We start from the raw sequence: 22,214 nt of genomic DNA on the forward strand, positions 1-22,214 counted from the left end.
GATTCTCACACAAACATTTATCATCAGGCTTGCTTCCTGTTCTGACCTTTTCATTCTGCATTAGCAACACAAAAAAATCATCTCTTTCCCCTTTCTTGCTTAAAACTCTCCAGAACTCTGACTCTCCAGCTGTTCTCACATTGGATGTTTACACTTAATATTTTTAATGAATGCAGACTGAACTGCCCGTTCCTCCATTATTCTCACAGATATTTGAACTTGTTTTCACATTACTGATTATAAATGGATTTCCCTAGCCTGTCTTTCCTCCATATTCATCCAAGGGGGAAACAGAATATTTTTTGGTCTACTACCTAGTTACTATCAGTTGTTATCTCTTGTCATTTAGCTACACCTTACAGTTAAGAACATTAAATCAACTTGTAACTATTGTGTTGTACAAACATGATGTAGCTATGTTCATTCATCACCTAGCCACGCTCTTGCCTTACTTCTTTATTTATTAAACCCACTTTCTTTGTCTTTAAAAAAAAAAAAAGCAAACCAACAACAAAAACAAAACCCATCCACACCCAGAAAAACATACAGGATCTTGTCTCATGGATACCCAAATGTGGTATTCAGACGCCCAGGTCATATGTGCCCACTAGTATAGTCTGCAACTTTTCTTCCCTCTAAATTACCGAACAAATGGTGCTAGTATTACAGAATCATTGGAATCCAGCTCTTTATTTAATCTTGAATAATCAATAGTTGATGAAGCTTCCTGTTCGAGTTTGGCAAAAAAGACCTCTTTTTCTTCTTGTTCTTCCAGGGTATCCAATCCAACTCCTGTGATACTTTGATTAGGCCCAGAAGCTACCACTGAATCTAAATTTGAGAAAACAGAATAAACTAACTGTGTTGGCACTCTATGACTACACATAATAGTCATAACAGTTAACTACAACTATAGACAGACTTACAAACTATTAACGGTATCAAATTATCACAAATTAACATAAGGAACTTTCAATCCATAAGCTTCAGCTGAGAAGTGAAGAATCTCAACTTGCAATAAATTAGAGGACATTTTGTAATAATAATTTAGGTTTAGATCTAGCTAACTTCCTGAAGTGGTTGCACTCTCAGTTCTCACCATTTGTCTCCAGGCTGTCTCTACTTAAGGAGATAGCGATCCCATTACTTGTCTGAAGAGGCATCTTTTCTGTGTGCATATTCTCATCAGTTCCTCCCATCAGCTGCAAAGCGTTCTGTATCTTGACAATGCTTCCACTTGATCCAAGCATTCCTAGGAAGGAAGCTGCAATATTACTACTACCTAGAAACTGTTTGTACGACACTTCAGTCGTGTTCCAGAACCACCTTTTTTGATCTTGTTGCAACTGCAAAGATGTACAATCTTACAAATTGTGTTCTTCTAACTTCTGTTTCTGTTATGATATGTAAAACCTTGTTTAGAGTTAACTGGCCTATTATAAACATTTTCTTCCCATCCTACATATTTAGGCCCAAGCCTAAAGTTCAGCATGAGATAAATGTAACAACTGTTATCGACTTCCTGTAACACTACTCATGGAGAACAATTAACTTTTTGTTGTTGTTGTTGTTAAAAGAACAGAGAAACTAACACTTCCTTGTTGAAAATCTATTAATTATGTTTGATTAATTATCCCTGAGAAAGCACCAGACTTCTAAAATTTGTAGCCATTGGCTGAACAGCTACATTTCATTTGTTGCAAATTAAGCGCTTTAGGGGGGAAAAAAAAAGTAACCAAACTTAGAGGTTGCTGACAAACACATAGTTCTTCCATTCTGTGTGCTTTTGTAACTGCAATATGCAGTTGCTCTCCTTACTGTAACTTAATTATTGCGAAGGCAGTTCACTAACTTTATGTGCGAATTCTGCTCTCAAACAGAATGCTGCTGTACCTACTTCCTTACCAAAAACCAAAAGCCAAATATTGCAGTAAATTACTACTTAAATAAGCTGTACTAAGTCCCTTCTGCCTCCCCCTGCAACATCCACTTTTAGGCTTGGATTGTTACCACGTCTGTCTTTTCCAAAATGAATCTCCAGTCAGCAAAAATAAACTCAGAATTTATTCTGTCTTTCCAAAGGATGTTTAGACTGTAGCTGTGTACTTGTACTGAATGTACCAGGAGGGGTGAAGACACTGACAAAAGCTCATTTCCTGTTGGCAGGGGACTGCAGGAGAGGCATACCTCAATAACCCTGCACATCAAGAACACTAAACCTGTCTCCCATGTGCTGATCAAGTCCATCAGCTCTAGGCTGTTATTCTGTCCTTGTAATATACAAGTCCAACTAAGTTCCTTTAAACAAATGCCATACTTGCCTATATAATGACAATGGAGAACCCCCTCCCTTCAATACTGAAAATGTACCAGAGTGAGGCAAAGAGGGGAGGAAGGGGAGAAAAAGGGGGGGGAAAAGAAGTCTGAACATCTTTTCCTTCCCTAATGGCCAGCCCTTAGCACGTGCATTCTGATTTTAAGAGCCTTCTTGTTAAGTAGTAGTACAGTATTTTTCCTTGAGTTGCAATGACAAAGTCCCCTTACATGCTTTACTGGGAGGCTAAATACATGTGATTTTACATCTTGCAAATGACTTCCATTCCTGTACCTAACTTTGGTTCCCTCCCTGATACAGAGCTCTGACTTACCTTGCATGCTACAAATAGATGTTGGAGACTAACTTAAGGCCAAGCTCCACCTCTATACAGTTACTACCTAAACAAAACCTATTTGCTACTACATTGAAAACTAGGAAATGAAAAACTCATTGTGCTGTACAGAAGCTAAAAAAAAAAACATGAATAGTCCATTTCTCTGATAGCTAAATGCAGTAATTTAAAGTGATTTACCCAGATGGGCACTTTGTTCTAGCTATCAAGACAGCAAATGGGAGTCTGTTTTCAGCTGGATCACAAATTTTTTGCACAGCTTTAGATTAACTGCAATCTCAACTTTTAATGAAACAAAATAATAAAAAACAAAACATTTTCCTTAATTTTATTTTAATTATCTCAAGCTCAATAAACTGACAGACTTGCACTGCTCTTGAAGTTTTCACAATTTTTTTTAACTGATAATATTCAAGTAATTTTCCCGTTCAAATTTGACCTGAGCTTTTTAAAAAGCACTTTCCAACTATAATCTGAAAATCAAATGCTGTTTTACAGCCACTGAGGTTTATAACTCAGCCACTCCCAATTCCCAGATACGTGCACCAGATTACAAGGGGATGCTACTGTTGCTGCTGAAGGCAAGAACATCTTTTTACTAGCCCTACAGAATCTGAACTCTGAGAAACCTATTGAACTTGGAAAAAAACAACACCAACTTGGATGGTTTTCAAAGTTTATATTTTCACTGTGTTTTTTGACTGTTTGAATAGTCTTATCGATTTCTGAGGGACTTGCAAGGGTGATGGGGGGGCATTTTTATTTCTTGTGAAAATGATTTCTAGAGCAGCAGTTTCATTTTACTAGTCATAGCCTTACACTGTTAATTCTTGCAATATTTTGCAAGACTCATGATACATGGTATACTGCCCCTTACAATAAATTAAAGTAAGAACCTGAATTTCACTTAGAAAAATATTTTATCACACCTGCAGAAAAAACTTTAAGAACATAAATACGCAGGGCTTAAACCTAGATATGATGACAAACACTTACTTCTGTTATTTGTAATTTGACCATGACTTACAGAATTGAGCAATTTTCTTTTTGATATCATATAAAACACAGTAATTTTGTTACCCTCCAAATTGTCTGGACTGTCAGAAGCGATGCTTTCTTCTTCTTTGTTTAAATATGAATCTTTCTTGTCCTTATGAAATTTTTCCAGCATTTGGAATTTAGACAAAGCCTTGCTCCGAGATGCACTGGAAGAAGGTTTAGGGGGAACTACTTTTAGGTGTACACAAACATTTACGAATTTTAATATACAATGGACAGGGAATAAAGAGAAAAATAGGGTGTGAGTATTCTGATTGCCAATTCCGAAAAAATAATGTAATTCATTTTCTTGTTGAATTATCTAAAATTTTGCAGCTATAAATAAAAACTAACAAGTTATGCATTTAAGAATGCTGAAACTAATTTTTTTCCTTTAATTTTTAAAAGAAAAATTACTAATTAGTTCTTACTCCATATACACCTTGCATTCAAATACATTGTTCTATTGTTGCTCAATGTATATACTAACTGAAAACATAGAAAAAGAAAACTAAGAAAACTAATTCAACAATAAAAGAAGTTTTGTACTATAGGTTTTGAAAGAAAGCATCTAGATCAGTTCAAAGAAAAGCAGAAAAACATAGGCAAGATGTGAATTACTACTGCCTTTATCACTGGCAGTTACAAGAACTGCATATTGCCTATTTAAACCCCTGTGAGGACTTGCTTAGTGGCCAATAAAATCAAACACCTATTCACTTTACCGCTATTTAAATTTTAGATAACAGTACCATTGCTGAAAACTGTGCTCTCTCATGACACTTAGATGATAGTCAAACTATACACTTTATATTACCCTAGACTAGACAGATGCACTGCATGAGACTTGTCCAAACCATCAAGCATGTGTGTTTCTGTATGTGCTTTGTAGGGGCGGTAGGGTGCTCCTAAACTGGCTAATTCAGAGAAAATTCTTAGTTACAGATTGTTCAAATTTACCTTGACACATGAGAGAGCAAAGGCTGCCTAGGGGATCTGGTCAAGCACTCTTGTTGTCTACAAACAGGAGGACTATGAGGAGATCTGACCAGAAGCTCGTAGAACTCAGAAATATGCAAGATGATTAAAGGAAGATAAACGTATGACAGATGCAGGCTAAAGTCAAAAGAAAAAGCTCTAAAACCCTTGCAGATACAATATATGGGTCCTTTATTCCCCTGACTGATGGCCAAGACCACTAATGAGGCATCACTTCTCTACCTTCATTCTCCCACATCTACAGAAACACCAAAAATGTTGACAGCATGCCTTCAGTTGTAAATAATGCAAACACCTGTGCCTTTTAAAATGGTAATTTGACATAACTGTCAAACTTCTTCTATTGCTCACATTTCAAATGTTAAGCTTAATTTGAGACAGTCAATTTTAATGTTTTTATCCCAGACCGAGATGCTTTATAGCTATTTTGCACAAAGGAGGCTTATGAAAACAGGACATACACTCTAGAAATCTACCATAAGGAAAATGATCTATAGACTTCGTAGTCACAAACAGGATCAACTGCCAAATATTTCTTTGTCATGGCTCTCCAAAATATTATTGAATCTGTTTGAATTCAACATCAAAGCTACATTTAACGTAGTGTGTATATATATATATATATCAAGTTAATTGCTACTATACACAAAAGTGTTTCATAGAGCAACAATTATAGTTCTTAATTATTATTGGAGTTTCTTCTCAGATAGCATTAATAGTTACTTCATATAGACGGCTGAATCTGAAATTACGTTGACTAAAATAATCCCTCAGATTAAATAACCTAATTTGTCATTACGATACCAACTGAACTGTTTCCATTTCAGAGGCAGCATGCACAGCAGAGGGAAAATAATATTAATACTTACCTGACTGGAGTTTTTCAGCTTCAACAAATAGAACACTGAATATTAATATTTCTTGAGTAGGAAATACAGAAAAGATATTTTCTGTTTATTAACTATACTGATCTTTGTTATGACTTTCAAGGTTATTTTCCTCCCGCATTTGCCTACATTCAATACTGACTGCCTACCTACATTGCTAGGTACAGTGATCAATGATGTAACAACAATTAAACAAAAATTCACACACTTGTTAGTTTCTTTGGGAAATGACAAACAAATTAAGTGGCAGCTTGCTTTCATGAGAAAACTAGGTCAAAAGGACTATTTACAAAGGATTTTCTACAGGAAATGTACTAGTAATATAAGGCTGACATTGAATAAACTGAACAAAACATATTTAATCAAATACCAGACTGGAAATCTGAATGTGGAATCTGTTTTTCATTGTTTTCCACTACTTCAGCATGGCTTTCCATCCTTTTCTTCTCTTTTCTCACTTTAACAAATCTTGTTTGAAAATCTTCAAAAGTAAGACAAACAGCAAGAATAGACAGGCAAGCAAGACAGGACAGGAGTTATTATAACCCAATTTCTCTTTATCATTTAAATGGCAAAAACAAGTAGACATCATATGAGTTAGAGATATGTCTTTAACCTGTCAAATATGGAAGACCGTATCTTGAATCATAATTTACACATTTCAGCTTAAAGCTGAAGAACAGAGTTCAAACGTGCCTAGAATAATAAGCAGAGTTATTTTAAAATAGCTTAGCCAAAAGAACGGAAGTAGTTTACACTGTTTACCATTAGCCTACAAAACCAAGTGAAAAGAGGTCATTAGTGCAAATTGCTACCTATTTCCCAACACTTTGGCAATGAGACACCTTGGAAAAAACATTCAGACAACAAATACTTGCAGAAATATATAGTCCTCCAGTCACCTGTCTCATGTCTTTCAGGAAAGCATGGTATAGATGCTAAAGCAGCTCAAAATGAAAACCCCAAACTGGAAACCGTTTATCACCGTGGTGCATAGCTCAAGCTAATTAGCTAGACTTTGCACTTCATTAATATCACAATCTCTCTCCATGGTGCCATTCAAACACATCAACTCATATGGAGCTAGCTCACGTATTTGTAATGCTGCACTGGGGGTGGAGGTGAGATTCATACATTTACATAATGTTAATTCACGATAACAAAACACTTAGAGAATAATAATTATACTACCTGACAGCCTGTTAATAAGAGTCTTATCTGCAAAACAACATGGAGGTTCAAGCTTATGAGAATTCACAAGGAACTGCACAAAGTTTTGAAAAACGCTAAATTTACACTTCTGAGAAGTTAAACTCAGCTTACTTCCATATTTGTTGTCATCAGAGCAATATTACTATTTCTTCAGCAGGACAATTATTTTGCTATTGACGGCACATTTAATAACCTTACAAAAAGCTACAAAACTAGATCACCTTCTTCTCCTCATTTCATCCCTTGCAGTAACTTATGTTGCAATGCTGCTGTGCCTTCATCCATTATTAATACACGAGAGGAACATAATTCATAACACACATCTACTGAAGAATATTAGACCTAGCAAAATTGTATTTGATGGAAGCACAGAAGCGTGCAACACAAAGAGAGACAGAGAAAGGAAAAAAAGGAGCAGTTCTAGAAGCATATCAGTCCCTCAGGAAGAGTATGAATATGAACAATCTCACTTCTTTCATGGGTAAATTGAATCCATGCTTGCAGAACCGGGTAGATTTACCTTCTACATATTTTCACATTAAAAGATAAGTTTGTTTTAAGATATCTGTGATGCTTTTACCCTGATGGTCAACTAAGCTCCACCACAACCACTCTCACTCCCCCTCCTCCAAGGAAAAGTGGGAGAAAGTATGATGGAAAAGGCTCAAGGGTTGAGATAAGGACAGTGAGATCATTCAGCAACTATTGTCACGGGCAAAACAGACTCAGCATAGGAAGATTAATATAATTTATTATTACCTACTACTAACAAGCTAGAGCAGTGAGAAACTACAAACAAACTAAAAACACCTTCTCCCCATCCACCCTCTTCCACCTCCCGCCCCCAGAGCAGCAGGGAATGGAGGCTGCAGTCAGTCCCCGACGCTTCTTCTCCACCTCTCCTTCACAGTCCCTCTTGTCCCCTGCTCCATGCGGGGTCCCTCCCACGGGATGCCGTCCTGCCCGAACTGAGCCTGTGGGGGCTGCCCACAGGCAGCAGCTCTTCAACAACTGCTCCCACACGGCTCCGTACCACGGGGTCCATCCCCCAGGAGCAAACTGCTCCAGCACGGGTCCCCCACGGGCGGCAGCTCCCCCCAGGCCCCCTGCTCCTGCGTGGGCTCCTCTCCACGGGCTGCAGCTCCGGCCCGGGGCCTGCTCCTGCGGGGGCTCTCCATGGGCCGCAGCCTCCTCCAGGCCACATCCACCTGCTCCACCGGGGGCTCCTCCACGGGCTGCAGCGTGGAGATCTGCTCCATGTGGGACCCATGGGCTGCAGGGGGACAGCCTGCTCCACCAGGGGCCTCTCCACAGGCTGCAGGGGAACTGCTGCTGTGCGCCTGGAGCACCTCCTGCCTTCCTGCTGCACTGACCCTGAGGTCTGCAGGGTTGGTTCTCACTCCTCACTCCCAGCTGCTGTCATACAGCAGGTTTTTTCCCTTCCTTAAATCTGCCAGAGACCCAATGAACATTGCTCCTTGTCTCGGCTGTGGCCAGCAGCAAGTCCCTTTTGCAGGTGGCTGGAGCTGGCTCTGATCTGACATGGGGCAGCTGCTGGGCTCTGCTCACAGAGGCCACCCCTACACCCCCCTGCTACCAAAACCTTGCCACGTAAACCCAATACAAGACCTTAACAAGTTTACTAGAAATTTATTTATATTTCATATGTCAATAAATGAAGATCAAGCACGTTTCAGTTCTAGTTGCTTTTCCTCTAGTTAAACTGCAGGGCTGAAAAGATATTCTTAGCTTAAAAAATAAAAACCATTGAATTGGTCTGGACAGGAACCACCTGATATCATCACATTACTTCTGGTTCTACTTTGCACTTAACCCATATAAGAACTGTTCTCCAAAAATTCTAATTAGGCTGCCCTTTAGGTACCTATTCCAGTATTTCTGGTTGAAGTAGCAGGAGAAGCATCAAAGCGCTTTATGGGTTGACTCAAGCATCTCAGAAAAAATCATGGAAGAATGATGAACTTCTGAAGACCCCTGAAAATTTTCACTGAAAAAACATTGAGAAATGAGGTCATGCTAACTGCTTAATTCTCGTGCTATGCCCACACTGTTCTTCAGGATTTTTTTGAAAAGCAGTAAGGAAATCATAATATTTCATAACTACCTGCACTGCCTGATAGGAGTTTTCTCATGTCCATTGGAGATCTCCAGCAACATCTTAAAAGCCAAGGACACATGAGTCCAGACAACATCCATTAATGGTTGTGCCTAAATGGCACAATTTCTGACTAAGATTTGACATGAACTATAACAACACTAACAGGACAGAGATATTCTTAAAATCAGAGACTACCAGTAGTACCTTAGCTTCGTCATATGAAAACCTGATTTCTGGGATTTTCTGTTAAGCTCCGTTACAAGCTACACAAATCATGAAAATAAGAGGACAGTGATTATTACAAGAAGAAGAGACAATCGCCCTGTGGAAACTAACTACCCCTAGGGTCTGCTACCAAATAGGAAAACAATGAAGGAATGGAAATTCAGAGGTGGAAAGCTTGCATATAATACATTTCCCTCCCTAACTACATGACTTAGTAAATACTGAACTAGTGACTGTGTTATCACAGCCCTTTTCTCCTTGAGCCATGTTTATGGTAAGGGAAATACTGACAGCAGACGTTTTTGAATCAGCTGCTCTTGTTAAACCATCAGTATAAGAACAGGTTGGTTACGAAACATAACTACAAATATTTCAGTAGAATTCATAAGTTACATTTTCTAATTACCTTACTCTCTGTATTTACTCTTTACAAGTTTTAGTAACCTGAAAGCTACACAAAAAAAAAAAAAAACAGCAGAAGGCTTGCTCACAGCTTGAATATGATCTCTCTTAAAAAATACAATTACATTTGAGTTTTATCCTTTGCAAACTTGCACTGTAATGTTCTACAGTATTTGAGTTGCACTGACATCATCTGAAACCAAGCCTGCGTGAAGGGAAAGAACTAGCCTGACACCCTGTGGCCAAAAAACTGCAGAACAACATTATTTACCACCATCATCTGAATCTTCCTCAGATATCCACCACGGCACTGAATCCTTTTTCTTCATTTCTTTTTTCCTAGGCTGTCCCAACGTCTCAAGAATGCTGGACTTTTTTTTTGAATTTCCAAGTGAATCATCTGAAAGAGACTGAATCAAATCACATACTAGATTAAAGTTAGCTTTTACTTTTTCTCATTAACCGTTTAACATTGTTTAATTGTATTTCAGCCACTCAGTTCTTGAACTTGTGGGTTCAGATGTCTGTCTTTACTCCTCCCATCTGCTTTTTTTGTATATGCATGAAAAGAATGAGTAACAGACAGTAACTATATTCATGTGGAGCAATACTGGAGATTATAGTGTAACACCACTGCCAGAATTTAAAGTGTTAAAAGTTATCTGCTTTGTGGAGTTTATGTTCGAAAGAACAGTATAATCACCTCCTTTTTCAATTAGTTACAACATATAACAACCAGACAAAATCCTGCCTACATCCCTAAAGATTAAAGAAAAAATAAACTAGCATACAAGCTGTTTTGCTTGGCCAGGCTTTTTATACAAGCAACATTATTTATATTCTAAAAGTGAACCTTCACAAGCAACTTTCTAGCTCCCAGAAACATCCAGAAACAATCCAGAAACAGATTTCAGAAGCTCACTTTGTATTATGTATTCATGGAAATGAATGGAAACACCAAATCCCTTTCTACCTGACTCAATGTATTAAGCTTTGCTATGTATTTTTTTAGTTACCTATACTGATTTGACTGATGGCTTAATTCAGTGGAGAAGAAAAGGCTATGATATGGAGAAGAAAGGCTAGGAATTTAGTTACAAAACAGTAACGGGAAAAGACCTACAAACCCTTCATAAGACAACAGCACTTTTCTTAAGCGATACAACTTGTTAAAGAAAATCTCTTTTAGTATAGCTCTCTGTGGCTTATAGTGGTATCAGAGCCCCAGTTAGCTAGCTGTCCAGACACTGAACAAGGAAATATATTTGTGTAGGAAATATAACTTAAGAACAATTAAGAACTACACAGGAAACATGACATTTCCAGCCTTTCTCCTTCCTTGGCAGAATCCCATGTTCTCTACCTACACTACCACCACCAAAGAGGCTCCCTCTTTGATTAAAAGAATCAAGCAAGTGCACTGCAAGCTTACGTGTTACAAAGTCCCTGTGCTTAAATTCAGTAAGCACAGGGTTAAGCGGTTTGGCATACTGTTTATTTTTATTTATGTATTTATTTTAGCCCTAGCTTTTGAAATCAATTGTCTTGAAGAGACTTAAAGAATACAGTAATAGAGGTAGCAAAAGCCGTGAAACATAGGATGCAAAGAATTCACATATGGAATACATCATCATCATACAGGAAGATTTCAAAAGCTTCAGTTTTATACTTGTCACAAATAAGAAAACGTGACAGTACAAACAGAATACTAGAAGCAACAGGATTGTGCATGCTGAGTATGTAAAATGCAACAGGATGTTTTATTAAAACGTTCCTCCGTAGTCCACTGCCCGACTCCTATTGCATAAAAAGCATTGCCATAAAAGGCTACTTTTACTTGATATCCAATGCTTCAATTTATATGTGCCTAACAGAATATTCATAAAACACCAATCATCACAAAGCACCATTTAAGAAAAAAAAAATCTTATTAATATCTCTGAACAATAACATCTTCAGAGTTTAAAATTTCACCTTAAAAAACTAAATGCCTGTCACAGTTTAAGTACCCCAAGTCTTGCAGTTTAATAAAAACAATTTTTGCAAATTATGGAACTGTTAGACAACAGGATGTACTGCAATTTCTTTATGTTGGCTCAGTGACATAGAACAAAAGTGTCTTACATTTTTAATAAATGCCCTATAAATAACAACTTCCTTACACTAGTCACTACCAAAGTACTAGTGCCATTGTCCCCAAAGGTCTGTCTCCAAGTACTGACAGGTGCTTGATGCAAGCTCTGTTCTCACTTGCTGCTTCTTTTATGACTAACAGCATCGTCTACTCTGCAAACAGAGTGCTTCAGTGATGCTCGTACTCCTTAGAGCATTGTAACTAAAGAAACTGAAACTCCCAGATGTTGCTCTCAAGTTCTGGAAACTTTCTATGTCCAGCCATCTTGTCAACTGCAGACAGTAAAGTTGCAGCAGCTGGGAGATGAAATACTGACACAAAAATGCTAGTGTTTTTCCAACAGGTCAACAGCCTCAACAGTGAAACTTAGATTTTTCTTGTTTGTTTGCTAAAAGAAAAAAAAAATATATCAAATTTTTGGACTGGTAATGGATTCTCAGTACCAGTAAGTGGTACCAATTTCTTCCTAACCCCTACAAAAGAGTCTCTCAGCCTTTCAGTTACAGAGACAGTAACAAAAAAAAAAAAAAGTTGTTTAATCTCAATTTAAATCAAAGCAAAGTCATTTTTAAGACCTAGGACCACTATGTCACATAATCAGCTTACCATCTCCTATAGAGGAGAAGGAATTTAAGAAAGTAGATAAGCAAATACAGGATTGGATCCAGAACACTTTCATGAACAGCTGCCCTAATTATTTCGTGAAATAAGTCTTTTTTTTTCAAGAAAATAAGACTACTCCAAATTATAATATCTTAATATATTTGATCTTTTAATAAAGAATTCAAAATGTTTTTTCAAAACATTTCACATGGTTTAACGTGAAATATTACTATTCTGTGTTACTCTACAGATTTCCTAATTAAGATGACATAGCCTTTCCAGTCTTCCTTCTCAGTTGTAAATGAATATTATGTAGAACAGAAAACAACCTAGAAGTCTAGAAGCAGGTAACAGCTTTTTTCTAACTTTGTTTTGCTTGAAGTATCATCAAAAAAATGCAAATAAATGAAAGCTCTGGGTGTAAGAACTTCCATAGCATGTCCCATGGGAACTGCACAGCCAACACGCAAAACTCACGAGCTACACCAATATGACAGGCGATACTTAAAGGAAATTAAATTGACAGTAGGGGAAGTACACTGAAGCTGGTGGAAGTCGAGTGGAAGGATCACAACAAGCTCTTGCCATCCATAATTCTTCTCTTCTGCCTTCGTTGTCTATGTATGTATAAACAAGTAGTTTGGAGTAAGTATTATCATGCAGAAGAATTATTAAAAGGCCAATTCTGTATGAAGTAATTCTCTTTCCTTCTGTGTAATGACAGAAGCCTAGAAAATCCACGTCACTGGCAGTTTCTGAAGTTCACTGCATAGATCAAAAGATTTCTTCAGTATAATCCACATACTAAACCTGCATCATCCAATTGTATCCACGATCTTTCAACTTTGTGTTTTTATCTCAGACACGCATACAATCCTCCCCAAATAAAAGTAGTTTCACAAACTGCAAGCAAGAGTTACTTAAAAGGAAAAAATGGCCTGCTCCCTTTCTTCCCTGAAACATTTGCTTAAACAACAGCAAGTCTTCCTTCAACTAATAAGAAACTTTCCAACCCCAAAGCCCCCGCTACTGCCTCCTGCTTAGTGCTCTCAACAAAAAAAACATCACCTACACAGCCAGGCGTTTCAAACAATGGAGCACATCAGTTTCTCATCTTTCTAACATTAAAAAGCTGCTTACTTCTTATGAAAAGAACAATACCAAAGGGAAGAACAGAGTGGAAGATGTATGAATATAAAGTAACAGCATAAATAATGTCATTATTTGGGTCTGTATCTAGCTAGCAAAACATAAAATAAAACATTTGTAATGACTAGGTTGACAGTATATATGTGTAAAGTGTTTAAGCTTGCTTAAAAACAGTTTTAGTTTGAAACGATAAAATAAGTTTAAGATATGAGCTGTTAAAAGTTGCTTTCTCTGAAACATGCCAAATGCCACTTAGAAAAAAAAAAAAAACCAACAAAATAGCTGTATTGAATTATTTTAACTCAACTGTTCTCAATGTGGACAATAACCGACGAGCAAGAAGAACATGTAAATGAAGAATAAAATATGAGAAGTGGTCATATACAGGCTTTTGTCAGATGCGCAAAATAAATAAAAAAAATAAATCTTATCCTCCCCAGAGCAACTGCCTTCATAACAATAGAAGAAGCATTTTTGACAGAAAAACAAATCCTACTTTTCTATTTTTACTTAGATTAATAACTCCAGCGAATTCAAGAAAGTCAATTACATCATGAAATTAAAGGCCAAAATTTACCTTTAAGATCTTTGTGAATCTTAATATTCGGATGGCATATTGGTTCTCTATTCTCTCAATTTTGTATTGCCCAATTAAGTAACATCTACATTGTGTTTGTAAAAGCAGCCGCATGATGGTCAAGGCAGAAGTAGGGACTTGGAAAAGCTGAAATCTCCATGGAAAAGAAGCCTCCTATTACTACAGTTCTCCACTACACAGTAAGAAGTGAAAGTTTAGGTGCTAGCTTCCATAAAACTTCTCACAAGTAATTACATTGTACAAAATCCACAGTTTAACCATTCGTTGCTTACAACAAAGACCCCAAGAAAAATATCTGCAATCGCTAGCTACACTTACATACTGTCGTAGCATCCAGTAAAGGCCTTACATGTGTGGTATTTGTATCTTAGGCTTACCACAGTGTGTCTGATATACCAGAAAGCAAACTCTGCAATTGCAAAGCTCTATCCAATGAAAAATACACCAAGTTACAACATTTTGACCATGTCTGATAATTGCTAGCTAAAGTCATAATCCACTGATGTGCGTGATTTTGCTTATACGCAGAAACATCAAGAACCATGAGCAATTAAAAGATTCAAATTAAAATTTTCCAGTCACTACAACATATTTAATTTTGTTACAATTAAAACAAGAGTGTTTAAAGAAAATTCAGTGAAATTAGGTATTACACAGAAAAATAAGGACATTCTTAAAATGCACCTTGCAGCTACATATAGAAGATTTTGATCTGATTATCTCTACTCAGTTAAATATCAATTTGGAATAGAATAACACACGCACACACACAATTATATCGAAACAAAAGCAAGAACCAACAGCTCTTTCTAAATGTATAACCTAGCAGTGACAAAATGCTCATATTTAATCTCAAAACTCCTCTCTTGATTTCAGTACAGCAGAGTAGTATGAATTCAGTTTAGCAATGGAGTTATGACGTTGCAAGGACCCACTCATAAGACAGCTACATGAATCATATGACAGAAGCACAGCTGCACCTTCTATTTCATACTCAATTTTTCTTCTGTGTTTTAATGGAGAAAATGGATGTGACCTTGCTCTGAGACATACCTCTTTCAGAAACTCTTCAAACTGCTCATCTAGTTCTTCTTTTGAAAATCGATGAGCCATCATCTGCAACTGGATGTTACCTTCTAAACAATAAAAATAAAGTTAATTAAAAGCATTCTAAAATTAGAGGTAACCTAGAGATTTGCTGCTTTCACAGGGCTGTAAGCAAAAAAAATCTCCAGAGAGATGTCAAATTTCTCCCCTCCCAACCCAAATCTACATTATTAACTGAATGAGAGAGTCAGTGCAAACATATTTGCATTACTCAGACTCCATATAATAAAAATACTAATTTCCAGAACATCAGCTTCAGCATTTACATTGTGATGGATAAAGAAATTGCAAGTCTCTTCACCACCTTTACGTTTTTCTTCAAAAGACATCTCTCTTAGCTACCTACAATTAAGAATTCTGTCTACGATAACTGAAGAATCCACAGCATTAATACTTCCCATCCCTTTTAAGGGCTTTTAATTCCTTTCTGTGTTTCTTCTCTAAAGATGGAGACATCTGGCATTGTAAGTTTTTCTTCACAGTCTTTGCTGCGTTCACGGCTCGGTAAATAACAAATACATAAAAACCTTCAAGATTAGAGGATGACATTCAGTTTGATCTGCCCTGAAACACAAAACCAAAAGCACTTGCCCTCCTCCCATTCCCCAAAGTCTTTGTTGATTTCTCAGGTATAAAATATGCCCCACACTCAAAACGCTACAAAGCTTTTGCATATCACAATGCTCAACACATATGGCTACCTTCAAAACCGCATACACATTGCGGTATTAAACTACTTTAGCATCCTCCAGGCTGAGAAGCGCTACATAAACATAAAAGGGCTCAACACTCACAGAAATGCTTTTACCATTAAATAAAACTTCTCCCAAATGGAGCCCTCTCAGTACACAGGACTGTTACCTACCTAGTAAATGGGTTTTGACAGGTGAGTGGTGACAACTGCTTCCTGCTTTCACTCCTTATTCATCCGCAGACCACCCGACACTTCGGCTTTGGCGGTTAAAAAATAAAATAAAATAAAATAAAAATGAAATAAAGTAAAATAAAATAAAATAAACACAAAACAGTTATAGCAGGCTGCCCAGACTTTGAATTAAATCAGATATCCTTATGTAAGCACTTGGACAATATCTCTGAAAAGATGGTAAGAAGATTAAGAATGTAACCTCTCACGACACACATAATCCATTATCCTTTTATATTTTTACATCAAAGGGCACTGCAAACACTGGATGCTGTTAACAGTTTACTGTTAAACTGTTAATGCCAAGTACTTAAACGAATGGAGAACGATTAATTTGTTTTGCTGGAGAAGCAAATCGATTCTTCCCGTATGTTTGTACTTCTGTCTCCCTTAAAGCTGCGGCTCTGAACGATAACAACGTACAAGTTTATTTTTCAAAAGGACAAGGCAGGCGATTTCCACAACGGAATACACGCGCCCGCAACCCTTCGCGAATATACTTTACCGTCATACCTTTAAAACTGGAGGCGGGCAAAGGACTTTGAGACAAAATCCGGGGCAGCCCCTGGCTGGGGTACGCGCTGGGACGCGGAGCAGGGCACCAGGGCGTGGGGAAGGCTCGGGAGGGCGGCGGGGGCCGAGACCTAGGCCTAGGCCGCCCGCGCTTGGCCGCGGTTGCCTTGGCAACCGTGCCGGCCACCGTACCGGCCCGCCGGGCGCGAGGGCGGGGAGAGGAGGGGAGGTGGCACCCGGCCGCCATTACGGGCGTGGCGAGGGTCACGTGGCGCGCGGCGGGGCGGGGCGGGGCGGGGAGGAGGAGGAGGAGGAGGAGGAGGGAGGGGAGGAAGGCGCGGCTGGCGGCGGCGGCAGCGCTGACCGCTTCCACCATGAGGGGTCACGGCAGGATAGCGCAGGAGCTGCCCGCGCACCTGCGCCAGTCCCGGCAGCCCGCTGTCCCTTCTGTGCCTTCTTTGTTTCCCCTTTTTTTCTCCGCACAAATTAAAGCGGAATTCGTTTTTTCCGTGTGGCAGCTATGGCGGGTCCTTGGCGAGGAGCAGCTTCGTGCCTGCTCGCAGAAGGGCTCGGGGCAAATGTTGCCACCGGCAAGCAGAAGCTGTGCCCCCAGCCCGGTGGTGTCTGGAGGATGCCCTTGGAGGCACCCTTTAATGCGTCCTGTAATCCTTACAGTGCCCTCTTTGGGGTCAGGACTAGCACTCGGTGGTCCTCCTAGATCCTTTCAAACTCTGCATATTCACTGATTCCCTGAAAGTTCAGAAGGGTGCACCCCTTCAGCCTCACCAAAGCAAGACAAAATGAGTTAAAAGTACATCGCTTTCCCTAACGCAAAGGTCAAACCCAAAGCATCCCTCCTTGTTCTTACCCAAAAATCCCCTCCTGAAGTTTTTCTCGTGTTTCTGCTTTAGATGTTGGCTGCTGCGCTTCTAATGCGTTTTAGCGCGTCTCTGGAAATGTTTAAAATATGCAGAGGAATTAATGACCCCTGTTCCCCTGACCACTGTCTCTCAAATAACCACAGAACAATTGCAGTCTGTGCCTGCATGTGCTCTCCAGCCAGGGTCTGTCAGTTTTGTTTGTTGTGAGAGTCACGTTGCTTCAGGAATTTTTACGCCAGCATTTAGTAAATGGCAAAATAAAGCAAGCTCACTTAAGAATACAAATGAACGTTGTTCACACACACACACACACACACTCACATTTGGATCCTCTGCTGAGCAGACTTAGAATGAAAACATTTTGAAAGGAAGTTTTCTTCAGCCAGCATTGGGTACTCATCGCAAGTGAGAAACTAGTTAAAATTCTATTACTGTCTCTCATTTCCTGTTAGTTTGAGAGATAAAGACTGTGCTTCCAATATGGCCTTTATATGTCCCAGATTGTTTTATCCAAGTATAAATTATAGTTTATATTCAAAGAAGCAAAGAAATATGGGCTGTGCGTTTTCCATTGAAGTCAGTAGAAATTACTCTGCTGAAGGTGCTGCAGCACTTCTTTCAATCAGGCCTTTTGTCTGCAGATGGAGTATTGTATTTCCATTTGCAAAGTATGGGTCATTTGTTTTGTCTTTGTGTGCAACTTCTGCTGCTGTCTATGGGAAATGTGGGAGCTGATCAAGGACAGGATGCCCATATAAACTAATACACTGGAACGATTTGTTAGGCATGACAGCCTAATGCTGGTGAAAACATCAGTTTCCAGCATTTGCTCTTTTCTCTCATATGTCATGAAGAGGCATGGAGTGAGGCATGAGCACTTAAAGAGAAATATGGAAATTAATTAAGATATGTCAGTCTGATGCTGCGCGCCTTGATCCTGTTCACATTTAAGCCAGTGCAAATTTTGCTATTAACTTCAAAGTGATAGCCGCGACATCATTCATCGATCATGAGAGTTACTTCATATATAATCAAATAATCACATCAAGGGCTCAGTCGTCCTGCAAGCTGCTTAAAAACTGTTGCACATTGAAGCCTTTCTGTTTGCAGAAGTATGTTCAAAGAGGCTTGTACAAAGTATAGAAAAATGTGCAGAGGGATCAATGCTGTTGGAAACCTCAGTGCCCATATGGGGGGGAAAAAAAAACCAAACCACTCTTGATGACTGTTGTGGAGAGGAGGCATTGCCTAGTGTTGAAATGTCATCCAGTGCATTCAAGTGACATGCACAATAGCCACTTAAAAGATTTTCATTTCCTTCTGATGCCATCCAGTTGGAGCAGTTTTCTGTAGAGCTCTTAACAGTGAAGCTTAAAAAACTGAGAGCAGGAATAGCCATGAATTTCAGCCAGGAACTTGGCCATTAGCATGGTGATGCTAATAAAGCTGAAGTGTGGTCACAAATTCTGAAATAGATCCTGCTGGATAGAGCCCCAAATTACAAGGTAAAATTCTGGCTCTACTGACATTGATGGGAGACCTTTGTTGACTTGTGTGGAATCAGATTTTGCCACTGTAGTCACTGGTTTCTCTTTTAAATGCGGCATGTGTACACTTAGACATTTTTACGTCAGATTGCTAAAATAGAAGGCTTTGCATAGTAGTATAATGATTTCAAATTATTAATGGTAAAATTAAAAGGGATAAAATATCCATACTTTTGTTTTTGCATGTCTTATTTCAGATTCATATCGTCCATAAATGTCGATGAGGAAAAAGACATCAAATAAAAAGGAAACAAAACGTCTGCCACATCCACTTTGGCTGAGGCATTGCATTAGATAGTATTTCAGTACTGAACTTGCAAATATGTGAAATATGAGATTATGATAATAAATATTTAGCCATATTCTTGGTTATGTTTTTTTAAAGGTTAACAGTTTCATACTGAATGAAAAGCAAACAAACAGTGGTGAATTAAGAAGTTTCTTTAAACTGCATTCTCTGTTCATGCCCACTGTGATAATACTTCCTTACACGACTATGCAATAAAAATCTTTCCACTATATGCATCAGATAAAAAAAGCGCCGTCCTTAAAAGTAAGAGTTTCATAGAAAACAGAAGAATTATGTTCTTCTATGTTCTTATGCTCTCCTATGTGGAACTGTATTTCTTTGTGAGGAATAAAAAATGTTAAATTAGGATTAGTTAGAAAATAGTTCATCTAACTATAATTTCAGATTAAAAGATATTTTTAATGCTTTCACTTTTGTGTCACTGCAGATCTGACATTGCTCCATTGCTGATTAACCATAGTCCTCAAATCCCCAGGGCCAGATTTACGGTGGACTGTGTTACAGTAGCTAGCCTGAACTCAGCTTAGCATCTCATCCCCCAGGTCTTTTCCGTCATGCAGTTTCTCTACAAGCTGAGAAATAAACTGTGTATTGTTTTAAATTGCTCCAGCAGCTTAAACCGTTCACTAACCTTATTTCTGCTTTGTACGTGCATCCCTCAAACTGAGCTGCAAGTTGGAAGCTAGGCTGTCACGTTGCTGGTCATTTCAAGGTTTCTGTAAGTTTGCAGACATGGTCTACAGCACTGTTTCTCAGATTTTTTGAAAATGAATCCTCCTTTTGCCTCATTTATGTAAATGTCAAATTGCCTTAATGCTGCACCCTGTGCTGCCAACGTCTCAGTTCCTCTGCAACAGGGGGAGCACAAAGTTCCTGTAATAACTAGCTGCAGGAGTAAACCTTTCTCCATCATGGAGAAAACTGTGCTACTGCCAGCAAATAGAAGCAGTTAAAAGTGCCTTCAAGAGGATGAATGTTTGCATTCAGTAATTGCAGCTGCTTCTCACTCTCTTAACTTAGAAGTTAAGCATCTAACACTGCTTTTTCTAACATCTCCCGATCCTCTCTAAACTTTTTGGGAAATGTTGCTACACTACGTAATCCAGCCCAAGGAGCAAGATCCCTTCTATTAAGAGCTTTCACTTTTGACAGATCCTAGGAACATTACTGTGTAAAGACAGATACAAGCATGGTAGATTTGACCAACCCTAATGCATTTGAACAAGCTTAACAATTCCATCCTATGCCTTTTGCACGTCCTTCTTTGCCAGTGAGAGTCCTCAGTGCTTGGCCCATCTAAGACTTACTTTCCACAGGGATGGGGAAACAAAACTTTCACCCCAAAGTTGTTTGAACTGCAAACCCTCATCTGCCTTGAATATTCTGCTTTGTATACAGAAAGCTGTAATAAATTTTTCTTTTTGCATGAAGACACACCACATATCTTTGGTTCAGAAAAAAATTAAGATAAATATTTTTACAAAAAATTCTTAGTGGCTTAGCAAAGATTAAGCTCCAAAAACTCAGCAAGGAAAAATTAAGTGTGCTCATTTATTAAAATTATTCAGACCTGTAGAATCTCTTGTTAATCCTGCCAACATATCTTCTTCACACTGGCAAGAATATTAGCTTTGCATTTCAGGTTTTCACTTGGTTATTTTTAGTTCTTCTGAAGCCTGGGAAATAAGAAATATAACAGCTTTGAACAGTCTGAAAGAGCCAACTCTAGCAGGGCCTCTGAATCTGATTAGATAAAACAACAAAGAGGTTCTGTTAGGGCAGAGGCAGGAAGAACTAAGGTGGGTGGCAATATCTGTCATAACTCAGGGGAAATGTAGCCTCAAAGCACTCAAAAGTGGGTGAAAAAATAACATAAGCAATAGACAACTTTCCCACATCTTAGGTCACTCTCCAAATGCAGTTTGAAAAGTTTTGTCTGAGCTCAACTTTTTTTTTTCTTTTTTTTTTTGTATTTTTAAAGTATAATAAACAGCACATGCATATGTGTTTATGTTAAAGAGCTTATTTAGGGGAACATCATTTCTCTGCAAATAAGTGTCCAAAAAGTCTCAGCATGGCAAGTGCAAGTACATTTGTCAGTACAGAAATAGGATGAAATCTTAAGTGAAAGGTTTGCAATTTAATTTTCCTTTGAAAGTAAGGCAGCCTTACGACTACTGGAGTAGATTTCTCACCAACATACGGCTAGCAATAACATTATATTTTATCCTCCTGGCCGAAAAATGATCAAACAGTCGTGTTGAGTGTCACTGGGAGGTCTTCAGGTTTTTGGGGGTTGATTTAGAAATGATCTGTTATTAGAGTGGTGGGAACCTGGAACACCCACTTGGCCAAGGAACTTATTTTTCCTGCTTTCAATGCAGGATGGTTATTTCAGGCCAGAGTCTGCTGAAATGAACAGGCAGAAAGAAAGCTTTGTGCATCTTCTCAGGAAGATCACTCAAAGCGTTTTTGAAATCCTTTTGCAACCATGACATTAAGATTTGTCTCTATTAGAGGCCGGGACTGTTTCCTACTTGAAACCAGCAGCTACGTGTGCCAGCACCAGCAATGCCTGTACCGGGGCACATGGTGTTTTGTGAATGCTCGCTCCTGCCTGTCCTTTAGCTTCCTGAAACGTCTCCCATAACTGCGGGTCTGTCTTTCCCAAACAGACGTGGAGCATAGTGGCAGGTGCATATATGCACAACAATTAATGCTCATCTGATGCTGATGGTTCTGCCCTGACAAATCTGCTCTGATGGCATGGCAGCCGGTCCGTGCCTGGCTACAAAAAAGCAGGCACCATGGTTGCATTGCCCGTGGGATCAGTTTTGTTCTTTCTACTATTCCCGTAATACTGCAAAGGAAACGTCTCATTTTAAGGGCTGAATTT

At 38.7% G+C, this 22,214-nt stretch overlaps 1 protein-coding gene across 6 annotated transcripts in view; it reads right to left on the reverse strand.

The window, feature by feature from the left end:
• Nucleotides 1–16,843, reverse strand: part of CEP162 (centrosomal protein 162) — a 41,640-nt gene extending 24,797 nt beyond the window's left edge. For 2 of the 6 annotated variants that reach the window (XM_083830605.1, XM_083830603.1), the window contains exons 1-6: nucleotides 16,581–16,843; nucleotides 16,008–16,093; nucleotides 15,089–15,171; nucleotides 9,823–9,961; nucleotides 1,100–1,252; nucleotides 645–831 (exon numbers count right to left, since the gene is read on the reverse strand). In XM_083830605.1, coding sequence (XP_083686731.1) covers nucleotides 645–831; nucleotides 1,100–1,252; nucleotides 9,823–9,961; nucleotides 15,089–15,151 — 542 coding nt within the window. In that variant the 5' untranslated portion in view covers nucleotides 15,152–15,171; nucleotides 16,008–16,093; nucleotides 16,581–16,843. The other 4 variants (XM_083830604.1, XM_083830606.1, XM_083830607.1 and 1 more) reach the window with 4 other exon arrangements.
• Nucleotides 16,844–22,214: the final 5,371 nt, after the last annotated feature.

This window comes from Anser anser, assembly GCF_964211835.1.
Source record: "Anser anser genome assembly, chromosome: 3".
NCBI classification, from domain to species: Eukaryota; Metazoa; Chordata; class Aves; order Anseriformes; family Anatidae; genus Anser; species Anser anser.